The following is a 12,930-nucleotide window of genomic DNA, read 5'->3' as shown; positions in this document are numbered from 1 at the left end:
GGGTGGGGAGAAGGGAGCAAAGAGATACAAATACACGGTGATGGGAAATGCTTTGATTTGGGTGATGGGTATACAACATAATCAATAGTTCAAATGCTATAGAAATGTTTACCTGAAACCTATGTACTCTTATTGATCAATGTCACCCTTTTAAATTTAATTTTATTTTAAAATTTTTTTTAAAAAACCTGTGTCTTCAGAGTTTCTTCCTACTATATATATACAAACCTGTGCCTGTATGCTTACAGTATATTTCTTAATGAGTTATTTGCATTTTAATTGTCATTTTAGTAACTAAAATAAACTTTTTTTTCTTCTTAAAAAAATTATTTTTCAGTTTCCCTTTCAAGACAATCTCTTTCAATCCATGTATTACCCTCTTCAGCTGAAGTTTTTGGAAACTGTGCACACTTTATGTGGACGAATCCCACAAGTGTTTCTGAAGCAAGTTGAAAAAACAATGAAAAGGGCTTATGAGAAACACGTCATTATTCATGTTGGCCCCAACCATATGCGCTGAATATTTCATCTATTGCAAGTCAATGGACATCTCATGAATGAGAAATAGTCATCTCTAAGCTGCCTGTATCTTTTTTATGTGACTATTTAATGGTGCTCCATGACAATTGAGTTTTAAAAGACTTATTAAATGTTGTTAAGTTAGTTTCTCATATAAGGAAATATGCTTTAATTTTTTCTAAGATGCTATTTATCTCTCTGGTTTTTTTTAAAAAAATTATTATTCATTTAACATTGTTCAAACAGGTTGAGTTAGCTGTGAAAAGGCACTTTGTCAACCTTCCTGTTAGAGCATCTGAGACAATATAAGTGGTGTCTGATATTCATCTTATATTCCTACACTTGTTTCTATGCAACTGGCTCCCCCACACCTTGGTAATCAAACTAATGCATGATTGTTGTAAAACAAAATTTAAAAACAGTTCAGTAAATATATACTGCTCATAAAAATTAGGGGATATTTTATAGCTTCATATTCATTTTGAAATATGTATCCCCTAATTTTTGTGAGCAGTATAGTTAAGTGAATCAGAATCAAGATTAGCTTAGCCATAATCCTATCAATCAATGAAAGGATTTCTATTTTAATTTAGTTCCTTACAGATTTCCTCTCCCCCCATTTCTATATTTACTTGCTGGTTGTCTTTTGCATTGTAATGCATGAGCCCTGGCTGGTATGTCAGGTAAAAAATCCTCCCAGCACATTGAAGATGCAGGTTTGACCTGTCAGAACATATGCAAGAAGCAACCAATGAGTGTACAACTAAAAATGAAACAACAAATTGATGTTTCTCTTTCTTTCTCTCTCTGTCACCCCTCCCTGCCCCCCTCTCAAATCAATGGGAAATATAAATAAATTAATTAATAAATAATAAAAATGTAGTCTGAGTAAAAGCTGGTCCCTCTGCTGAGATTTTAATGTAGGAGGCTAACAGGTTAGACAAAATGATTATGGTTACAGTGTGGTTTTTTTAAATATTAATTTTAATTTATTGTGTTAACATGAATTCAAGTGTTCCACTCATTGTAACTCTCCCACCCCCATCGCCTTGTCCCCCGTCACCCCCCTCCCCACTTTCCTCTGAGACTTGCTGTCCTGTTATCTGTATCTTTGTGTTATGTATTTATAATGTCACTAATCCCTTCACCTTCTCTGATCCTATCCCCTCATCCCCCTTCTCTCTGACAGCTGTTCCTCTGTTCCCTATGACCCCGCCTCTGCCTCTTTTCCATTCTTTTTTTTTTTTTTAATTTTATTTATTCATTATAGAGAGGAGAGATAGAGAGAGAGAGAGAGAAGTGGGGGAGGAGCAGGAAGCATCAACTCCCATATGTGCCTTGACCAGGTAAGCCCAGGGTTTTGAACCGGCAACCTCAGCGTTTCCAGGTTGATGCTTTATCCACTGCGCCACCGCAGGTCAGGCCTCTTTTCCATTCTTCAGTTCGCTTTGTTCATTAGATTCCACATATAAATTAGACCATATGATATTTTTCTTTCTCTGCCTGGCTTATTTCATTTAGCATAATAATCTCCAGGTCCATCCATGCCATCACAAAAGGTAAGATTTCCTTCTTTTTCAAAGCTGCATAGAATTCCATTGTGTATATGTACCATTGCTTTTTAATCCACTCAGCCACTGATGGGCACTTGGGCTGTTTCCAGATCTTGGCTATTGTAAACAATGCTACAATAAACATGGGAATGCATATCTTCTTTTGAATCAGTGATTTGGTGTTTACAGTGTTATATTTAAAGCACATCTAGAAGCATTCAGATTTCAGCTAACTGTGCAGTGTTAAAGAATAAAGCGTACCCGGGGGTGTTTTTCTAAGAAAACTTATTTAGATGTGTGGATGTCTAAATCATAAGAAATGTCTATAACCATAGCTTTTGAAATAAAATTGATTGTGTTAAACCTAAACAGTTTGTTTAGCAAAGAAGTAGAATTTTGTGTTTGCCCACAGGCAGAAACATTTTATTTTTTTAAGATTTTATATTGATTTTAGAGAGAAGAGAGAGAGAGAGAGGGAGAATGAGTTGGAGAGAGAGAAAGAGAAAAACATTTTGCCTGACCTGTGGTGGCGCAGTGGATAAAGCGTCGACCTGGAAATGCTGAGGTCGCCGGTTCGAAACCCTGGGCTTGCCTGGTCAAGGCACATGGGAGTTGATGCTTCCAGCTCCTCCCCCCTTCTCTCTCTGTGTCTCTGTCTCTCTCTCTCTCTGTCTCTCCCTCTCCTCTCTAAAATGAATAAATAAAAATTAAAAAAAATTTTAAAAAAAGAAAAACATTTTATTTTTTACATCATCAATAGGTATAAACTATAATAGGTTAAACTCTTGGACAATTTTTTTTAAATAATTTTTTTTATTCATTTTTAGAGAGGAGAGAGAGACACAGAGGGAGAGAGAGGAGAGAGAGACAGTGAGAGAGAAGGGGGGAGGAGCTGGAAGCATCAACTCCCATATGTGCCTTGACCAGGCAAGCCCAGGGTTTTGAACCGGTGACCTCAGCATTTCCAGGTCGACGCTTTATCCACTGCACCACTCTTGGACAATTTTGAATTTACTCTATATAACATAAATATTTCAGCTGATTCATTGGTGTTGGGCAGATAAAATATATTATGCTCACTTTGTTAAAGATGGCATTGCCCAGGTGAAATTAATGTGTGTCTCTGTGGGCAGGCAGGATCTTTGTAGCCTGGGGCTTGGTTTTGGGATTAAGCCTTTCCCACCCTTTTTTTTTTTTCCCCCCATTTTTCTGAAGCTGGAAACGGGGAGAGACAGACAGACTCCCACATGCGCCCGACCGGGATCCACCCGGCACGCCCACCAGGGGCGACGCTCTGCCCATCCTGGGCGTCGCCATGTTGCGACCAGAGCCACTCTAGCGCCTGAGGCAGAGGCCACAGAGCCAACCCCAACGCTTGGGCCATCTTTGCTCCAATGGAGCCTTGGCTGTGGGAGGGGAAGAGAGAGACAGAGAGGAAAGTGCGGCGGAGGGGTGGAGAAGCAAATGGGCGCTTCTCCTGTGTGCCCTGGCCGGGAATCGAACCCGGGTCCTCCGCACGCTAGGCCGACGCTCTACCGCTGAGCCAACCGGCCAGGGCTCCCACCCTTTTTGATGTGAGGTGGTACAATCCCATCATGACTCAGAGAAGTGACTTTGTATTAGAGACTTCCCTATTTTGTATATTGGATTAAAGGTTGTAAAGCTACACTATAAAATGGGGGCAGAATGAGAGCTTGCTCTCTTGGTTCCTGGGATGATTAGCATGAGAGAGCAGAGGGAGCAGAGCAGAGAGCAGAAAGAGGCCATGTGGCCAGGAGAAGCAGCCAAGATGGCTGAGTGCTGAGTGAGATGCCAGTTTGTGCAGAGTTTGTATCTGGGATAAGTAAAGAGATGGGGAACTGATCAGAATAAGTCTGATGAGCTAGAAACCTTTGATTCTAGGAAACTCAGATAAGTCAGTGGCTTTGTGAGCACTGAATGTGAGTGGGTTTTGGAGCCCAGTGTGTATTTTTACTTGCCCTCTGGGTGCAAGCTAGAATTAAAGACTATGGCCCACCAGTTTGTGGCTCCGTTGTTTCTTTACCGACTGTCCGAATCCAATGCGAACCTGCATGGGCTAGGCTGCTTTGATAGTGGCCTTGGCTTCTGGCTTTACAACTGGCAAGAATATTCAATTTTTTACCAGACTTAGAAAGGTCTCTTAAAAATTTTTTTCTTGGCCCTGGCCTTTTGGCTCAGCGGTAGAGCATCGGCCTGGCGTGCAGGAGTCCTAGGTTCGATTCCTGGCCAGGGCACACAGGAGAAGCACCCATCTGCTTCTCCACCCCTCCCCCTCTTCTTCCTCTCTGTCTATCTCTTCCCCTCTCGGGCCCGGGCCCGGGCGCTGGGGATGGCTCTGTAGCCTCTGCCTCAGGCACTAGAATGGCTCCAGATGCAACAGAGTGATGCCCTAGAGGGGCAGAGCATCACCCCCTGGTGGGTATGCCGGGTGGATCCCAGTCGGGTGCATGCGGGAGTCTGTATGACTGCCTCCCCGTTTCCAGCTTAAGAAAAATGAAAAAAAAATTTTTTTTTTCTTTTCTAAGGTCATCCAGCGTTTAGCCAAGGAACCAGGCAGATCCTATTATCTAACTATACTATGGGAAATTCTATATTCTATTCCCCAAAGAGATCTGACTTAATCCATAGTTATTCATGTAGCTGGTATCAACATAAGGGCATTTTGCATAATACTTTTTTTTTATGGTTTGTTTTTTTTTTTGCATTTTCTTTTGCATTTTTCTGAAGCTGGAAACAGGGAGAGACAGTCAGACAGACACCCGCATGCGCCCGACCGGGATCCACCCAGCACGCCCACCATGGGGCGACACTCTGCCCACCAGGGGGCGATGCTCTGCCCATCCTGGGCGTCGCCATGTTGGACCAGAGCCACTCTAGCGCCTGAGGCAGAGGCCACAGAGCCATCCCCAGCGCCCGGGCCATTTTTGCTCCAATGGAGCCTTGGCTGCGGGAGGGGAAGAGAGAGAGACAGAGAGGAAGGTGCGAAACACTACCAGTGTCTCGTGGGAGGGGTGGAGAAGCAAATGGGCACTTCTCCTGTGTGCCCTGGCCAGGAATCGAACCCGGGTCCTCCGCATGCTAGGCCAACGCTCTACCGCTGATGCATAATACTTTATTGTAGGGAATCACCCACTTAACTTGAACCCTCTATGCCTTGGATTAGGGAACTTTAGTTAAAAGCCCTGAGTGAATGCCTCTTGGATGCAAACACCAAGAAAGTGTGAGTGGGTGACCTTTGTGCAGACACGAAGGAATGCATGTGAACAAGCTTTAGAAAATTAGCCTAGAGGTTCTGGATTGCCCCTTCCTTTGTGCTTGTTAATTAGCAAAAGAAAAGAATGTACTGACCAACTTAGTCCTTTCTCCATGGCAGGAAAATGGCCACTAATCATTCTTCCCCTTTCACCTGATCTTCCTCCCCTGTAATCCTGTTACCTCTGTTCTGCTTCTGATAATAAAAGCTAAGGGAGAAGGAGATTCAGGAAGTCTTTTTTGCTTCCCTTGGCAGGCCTCTCCCTCTTCTCTTCTTGACAGAAGTTTGTGTCTTGAGTAGGTTTTTCCACGAGACACTGGTAGTTCCCAGTGGGCTGGAGGAGTACAAGTGGTGACCCTCAATGTGATTATGTGGAATCCATGCGTGAAGTATAGTTTAGCAGCAGCATCTTACAGGGAATTCTGGTAAGGAACCATCCCTACTCGCCTTGAGGATGGGACCGAGGCATGTAGGTTAGAGAGAGGTTTCCTCGTGGGTCAGGAGATCACCTAGCAGCAGCGCATTTCTGTTAGAAATTTACAGCACTTGCTCCACACTGCTGCTGCTAATGGAGCACTGCCCATGGTTCCCCCATGAGGGAACCTTAGATTGCGAATTATGGCAGCAAGCAGGTAAAGTTTTGAAAAGGTGGTTTGAATGAAGATTAAAGTTTTTTTCCCCTCTTCTTACAAGATAGCAGAAAGCAAAAGAAAAATCTCAGCCTAGTCAACCTGAACCACCAGTTACAGCAACAATGAGATTTGAGGAGGCCCATAATTAGAACAAAACACCTCTTCCTCCTCCCTTGCCTTCCAAGGAGCCATCGGCTCCCCCTCTTCCCCTAGGACCTGGAAAGAGTCTTACTCCTTTCTTAATGGAAAATTGTCTGTGAGAAGGATTAATGTTAGGAGACCCAGATACTATTAAAGCTACAGTTCTCCTTGTTATTGTACAATCCTGAATTATTCTTGATTTTCTTTAATGTTTTAGCTATAATCCTCTGAACTATCATTTTGTTTCTTCCCTATTCTTGGCCTTGAAATTAGTCGCAGACTAAGAAACTGTAAAGCCAGCAGGCAGAGCCAGGGCCACTATCACAGCAGCCTTCTGGCCCATGCAGGTTCGCATTGGATTCGGACAGTCGGTAAAGAAACAATGGAGCCAAAAACTGATGTGCCGTCATCTTGCTTGCACCCGGCGGGCAAGTAAAAAACTACACACTGGGCTCCAAAATCCACTCACATTCAGTGCTCACAAAGCCACTGACTTATCCGAGTTTCCTAGAACCAAAGGTTTCTAGCTCACCAGCCTTATTCTCCTCAGTTCCCCATCTCCTTCCTTATCCCAGATACAAACTCTGCACAAACTGGCATCTCACTCAGTACTCCACCATCTTGGCTGCTTCTCCTGACCTACTCCATGTGGCCTCCTTCTGCTGCTGGCTCTACTCTCTCCTCTAATGATAATCTCAGGAACCAAGAGTGCAAACTCCTGTTTTGCCCCCACTTTATACTGTAGCTTCACAACCTCTAATCCAATATACAAAGTAGGGAAGTCTCTAATACAAAGTCACCTCTCTGAGGCATGATGGGATTGTACCACCCCACATCAAAAAGGGTGGGAAAGGCTTACTCCCAAAACCAAGCCCCAGGCTACAAGGATTCTCAACACACATTAATATCACCTGGGCGATGGCCTCACGTGGGCAGTGCCGTTTTTAACAAAGTGAGCATAATACATTTTATCTGCCCAACAGGGACCCTGGAGAATCTGACTACAGTATTTCCCATGCAGCTGCCGAGTATATTTTCTCTAGAAGATTTTGTTAGTTCCATCCTCAAGCAGCCCTGTCACAAAATGCCCTGACTGAGATTGGGCAGGCATCTTTCTGGTCTGGTTGTGCATTAAAATCCCAGGTTCCTCTCTGGTTTGTCTGATTATGGTTTATGATTAGTTTTTATCTGATATTGTAACAGAATGGGTAAACCCTGTCCATTCTTTTTTTTTTTTTTAATTTATTTATTTTTTACAGAGACAGAGAGTGAGTCAGAGAGAGGGATAGACAGGGACAGACAGACAGGAACGGAGAGAGATGAGAAGCATCAATTATTAGTTTTTCATTGCGCGTTGCAACACCTTAGTTGTTCATTGATTGCTTTCTCATATGTGCCCTGACCGCGGGCCTTTAGCAGACCGAGTAACCCCTTGCTGGAGCCAGCGACCTTGGGTTCAAGCTGGTGGGCTTTTGCTCAAACCAGATGAGCCCGCGCTTAAGCTGGTGAGCTCAGGGTCTCGAACCTGGGTCCTCTGCATCCCAGTCCGACACTCTATCCACTGCGCCACCGCCTGGTCAGGCAACCCTGTCCATTCTTAAGGATACTCCCCCTAGGGTGAATTCTGACTAATTGGTTGACCAATATTGACCAATACTTATAAATCTATAAAATAATATCAACTGAAAATAGAGAACATGTGACTTTTTTGAGGCCTGAATTATGTTCTTGCATGCAAAAACTAGAATGATGACTCTGATATTGAACTAAATAAAATAATTTCATTCCTGCATTATTGCTTTAAAATTGAAATATGTAAGGAACACTCATTTAAATGTAAATAGAATGGAATTCAAAACTTGTTCCTTGGTTTTCAGTCTATGAGGTTGTAAAGCCAGGAGCTGCCATCGTGGCCATTCACATGCAGGTTCGCATTGGATTCGGACAGTTGGTAAAGAAACAACGGAGCCACAAACTGGTGGGCCATAGTCTTTAATCCTAGCTTGCACCCGGCGGGCAAGTAAAAATATACACTGGGCTCCAAAACCCACTCACATTCAGTGCTCACAAAGCCACTGACTTATCCGAGTTTCCTAGAATCAAAGGTTTCTAGCTCACCAGCCTTATTCTCCTCAGTTCCCCATCTCCTTCCTTATCCCAGATACAAACTCTGCACAAACTGGCATCTCACTCAGCACTCTGCCATCTTGGCTGCTTTTCCTGGCCACATGGCCTCTTTCTGTTCTCTGCTCTGCTCCCTCTGCTCTCTCATGCTAATCATCCCAGGAACCAAGAGAACAAACCCTTGTTCTGCCCCCATTTTATACTGCAGCTTCACAACCTCTAATCCAGGGGTCTCAAACTCAACTCAGCATGTGGACCGCAGAGCAAGATCTCAGCCATTCGGCGGGCCGCACTAGGTCTACAAAAGGCAACTGTTATGCAATACTTTTCTCACTGCAGTTGAAAACAAAAAAAAATCAGTACAACAAGCACAATCATACATGCAGTTTACTCAGTGTCACAAAACGACCAGAAACTGTAGTTCGCATCACAACTGCTGTTAACTAAGCTAATATCTAGCTAGGATGCTAGAGAAATGAAAAATACAAGTAGGCCCCTAGGCTTACTTAATTTTATCCAAAATATTTTGAACTTCGTGGATTAGTCTGCGGGCCGCACAAAATTGTTTGGCGGGCCGCATGTGGCCCGCGGGCCGCGAGTTTGAGACCCCTGCTCTAATCCAATACACAAAATAGGGAAGTCCCTAATACAAAGTCACTTCTCTCCCACATCAAAAAGGGTGGGAAAGGCTTAATCCCAAAACCAAGCCCCAGGCTACAAGGATTCTGCCTGCCTTAAGCCCACCGCCAACACATTAATATCACTGGGCAACGGCCTCCACATGGGCAGCGGCGCCATCTTTAACAAAGTGAGCATAATACATTTTATCCGCCCAATAGAGGTCTTGCGTTGCTGTGTTCTTGGCAAGTAGCAACTCCATTATTAGAATTAATCAGACTTGGGGGCAAGTAGCAACTCCATTATTAGAATTATTAGAATTAATCAGATTTATTTATGTGTCGTGCTCGTGTCTCTGTATCATAATTGTCTTGTTTTTGTGTAAAACTGTCAGTAAAACATTGATGAAGAATCAATGGCTGGGTTTTTTTGTTGTTGTTGTTTTGTTTTGTTAGTAATTTATTGAAGTAAGAGGCGGGGAGGCAGTCAGACAGACTCCCGCATGCGCCTGACCGGGATTCACTTGGCAAGTGCAGTAGGGGGCAATGCTCTGCCAATCTGGGGTGTCGCCCCATTGTAGCCAGAACCATTCTAGCGCTTGAGGCAGAGGCCATGGAGCCATCCTCAGCGCCTGGGCCAACATTGCTCCAATGAAGCCTTGGCTGCAGGAGGGGAAGAGAGAGATAGAGATGAAGGAGTGGGGGCAGGGTGGAGAAGCAAATGGGTGCTTCTCCTGTGTGCCCTGACCGGAATCAAACCCAGGACTTCCCACACCGGCAGAAGCTCTACCGCTGAGCCAGCCAGCCAGGGCTTGGATGGCTGGTTTTAATTTTGGCCTTTTTCAGTTGGAACTACTTAACTGGGAGATGAACAAAAAAAAACCTTTGTTAGATAAATGAGAGCCTGAACTCGTTCATCTCTGAAGATAAGGGGCACTTCCTCCCTGGCCCAAATCTCGGGTATTCTTAGCTGACTAAGAATCTCTGTGGAGGTGTCGAGAGGGCATCCTTCATGATGTCTACATCGCCCCATTGAGACTTCTAAATTCAAATATAATGAAAAAATGGACTCGTCCGGGGATGCGCACTTAAAGGCTGGTTATCAGTGCTCCTAGTCCTCACAGCTGTATTAGGCAGCTGGGGAGAGAAACCGAGAGATGTAAGAAGGATTGAGATGACTTGGGAGGCAAAATTCCCTTGGAGCTCAATCCACAGGCAGCACACTTGAACCCACTACAAATATCCCTAGAAATTTGTTCAGACTCTTTAGATATACAAAGAAAATTAATCTTGCAGCCCAGACAACTTGATGAAGGTAGTAGGATTTATTAAGCCAGCGAAGCAGTGTGTCTACAATAAAGGCAACCAACACATGTGCTCTCCGGAGTTAGAATTCTTACATCTTATATAGCTTTAGCTTTCACTTAACAAATGCCTGAGTTCTATGACTTCTTTGTTTGCAGGCCTATATGACTTTCATGTCATAGGGAGGGGAAGGGGAGAGGTAGCCGGAGGATCTATCCTTGATAATCCTCTCACTCACAATCCTCTCACTCATTCTTCTTACTGGAGCTGCAATTCATTTCAAGAAACTGATAACCAGCCAGGTCCACACTAGGGGTTTGTTATTTTTCAAACATTTTTGTCTGCCCTTGTTCCCTCAGTCAAGAACACTGAGGTCACAGGCTGGTGTGTAAGACCCCAGACATTGCAGGCCCCCTTCTCCTCTGCATTCTTCTGGTTTCTCCTCCGTCACTAAAATTAACGTGGCTGGCAAGCCCCAAGGACATCAGCCCCCCATTAATAATCCTGCAGGTTAACTTGCAAGTATCTACTGAGGTGAAAATAGTTCAGATTGAAGTGGCCAAAAGTGGGGACCTTGTGATCCTGCGTAAGGGATTTTTTTTTTCTCTGCACTGAATTAGAACATACCAGCTCTAAAGTTAATATTAAATGCACATAAAACAGACATCGATTGGAAATAGAAGCTTCTGAGAGAAGCACAGAAATTGTTTGGAAAGAGATTGTCTCTGAAGTAATGAAGGCCTTTGGAGTTACTGAATGCTAACCTCGCATTTCTCTTCCACAGCTTCTCCACTATTTGCTATCTGAACTTCCTTGTCCGGACTCTGCCTCCCTTCTTCCTTTCTCTTCTATCTTTGCCTCGTCTACTATCACATCCTACTGACTTAGGGGAAAATAAAATTGGAATTCAGACAAGAACAATCAGGAATTTTAGCAGATCCATTTGAAGAAAAGCTGGTTTCAGGTAAAAAGGAACCAGCAATTATGTATGTTCCTTGAAATAGAATTAACCTAAATGAAAGATTTCTCCAATTTTATCTGGTACTCTGATGGGTTCACAAAGAAATTTAAAATTTAACTATTGGAACATTTAATCCTGGCTATTCTGACCTATTCCAAATAACATATTTACTGGTTTCTAGGAGGCAAACAACAAAATTTACTTAGCTGAAAGTTTTGTAGCAATGATGACTGGGTCATCCTGTTTTAACTTTGGGAAGCTTGGACATATGGCTGAGGATTGTAGAGCACTCAAATAGGAGTCTTTTCATTGTAAAAAGCCAGGTCATCTTAAATTGTACAAAGATGAAATGGGATTTAAAAACTATGCAGTGGTGCCTTGAGATACGAGTTTAATTTGTTCTGTAACCAGGCTTGTAAGTCAGTCAACTCGTATATCAAACAAATTTCTCCCATTTAAAATAACTGAAATAGATTTAATCCGTTCCAGCCCTGTGAAACATCCCCAAGCCATCCTAAATTATGAAGAAAGACGTTTTTAAATAAGAAACACACATGTATACTTTATCAATGCATAACAAAATATATGAAATAAAATAAAAAAGTGTTATTTAGTACTGTATTCTTACCTTGGAGACAGATGAGTGCAGCTAATGGAGGTGAATGGCGGAGGAGGAGGGAGTGAGGAAGGGATGCAGGCATTGTAGACACGTAAACTAAAACTGCACTTTCTTAACACTAAATGTAAACTAAAACCGCATTTTCTTTAAACAAAACTAAAACTACTTTCATTACTTATAATGAAACCACAAAAACTTAATTGTAAAAAAATGCACTTTCTTAACTTTAAACTTAACCTAAGCTTAACATTACATATTTTTCATTTAATCATCACATGTTTTTGCCTTTTTGGCTATACTTTCAGCACTTTCACTTGCAGAACTTTTGAATAAAAATCTGTCCAAAGAGGTTTGCTTTTGCCTACCTTTAAAAATGTTACGGAAATGTGACAAACAAGTGTCATTAAAATGTGCTGAAGCATGAGCAGTTGAAACTTTTTCTGGGTGTTTCTTTTCAATGAAACTTGAAAGCATCTCCCACATTGCTGGCATGTCTTTAATTTCACTTGTAGAAATCACTTCTTCCGACTCTACCTCCTCCTCACTACCAATCTCTTGCAGAAGCGCCGTATGTTGCATCATCTGTAGCTCCTTCAACTCAGTTGAGAGTTCCTCCTCATGTTCCTTGACGAGCTCGTTTACATCACCCTCATCTACCTCCAGACCCATCGACTTTCCAAGGGACACAATCTCCTCCAACGCTTCTACCTCGGTCTTGGTCTCTGGTTCGAATCCTTCAAAGTCCCTGTCTGCAACATCAGGCTGTAAGGTATTTTTCCCCGCCGAGAAGGAAGGAAGAGGGCCGGAGCCGCAAAGTGTGGAATAATTAAACGGCTTTATTGAGTACAGAGCGCATACCCCGCCCGGCACGGTTCCCTGGCCCCAAGGAAAGAAAGAGAAATGGAGGTGCAAGATGGAGGCTAGGGAAGTTGCATGGATTAAACCGCATGGGAGATATTTAAAGGGTCCCTCTAGGAAAGTGGAGCTACTGACGTGGTAAAATTTCACTGGCAGGCAGACGATTGCTTCTTTCCAAATGGTTCCTGGGAAGCTTCCTTTGGCGGGCTTGATTGTGGGCGGTCCTAGCCAAAGTGGGCGGGTCTGAGTTACCCACGTGACCATCCCTCTATCCACCGACCTTACATTCTGACCTTTTGTGTTAAATAGAAAAAGGGCGCCGTTTAT

General features: G+C 43.2%; 1 protein-coding gene across 1 annotated transcript in view; it reads left to right on the top strand.

Moving 5' to 3' along the window:
• GXYLT2 (glucoside xylosyltransferase 2) overlaps nt 1–1,750 on the top strand; it is a 110,003-nt gene extending 108,253 nt beyond the window's left edge. The window contains exon 7 of the mRNA XM_066244625.1: nt 338–1,750. Within this exon, the coding sequence (XP_066100722.1) occupies nt 338–520 (183 nt within the window). The 3' untranslated portion in view covers nt 521–1,750. The remainder of the gene's footprint in view (nt 1–337) is intronic.
• The last annotated feature ends 11,180 nt before the right edge of the window (nt 1,751–12,930 follow it).

The sequence above is a fragment of the Saccopteryx bilineata genome, chromosome 10 (assembly GCF_036850765.1).
Source record: "Saccopteryx bilineata isolate mSacBil1 chromosome 10, mSacBil1_pri_phased_curated, whole genome shotgun sequence".
In the NCBI taxonomy this organism is placed as follows: domain Eukaryota; kingdom Metazoa; phylum Chordata; class Mammalia; order Chiroptera; family Emballonuridae; genus Saccopteryx; species Saccopteryx bilineata.
The sequence above is the reverse complement of the archived record's forward strand: the minus strand, read 5'-3'. Positions and strand labels throughout refer to the sequence as shown.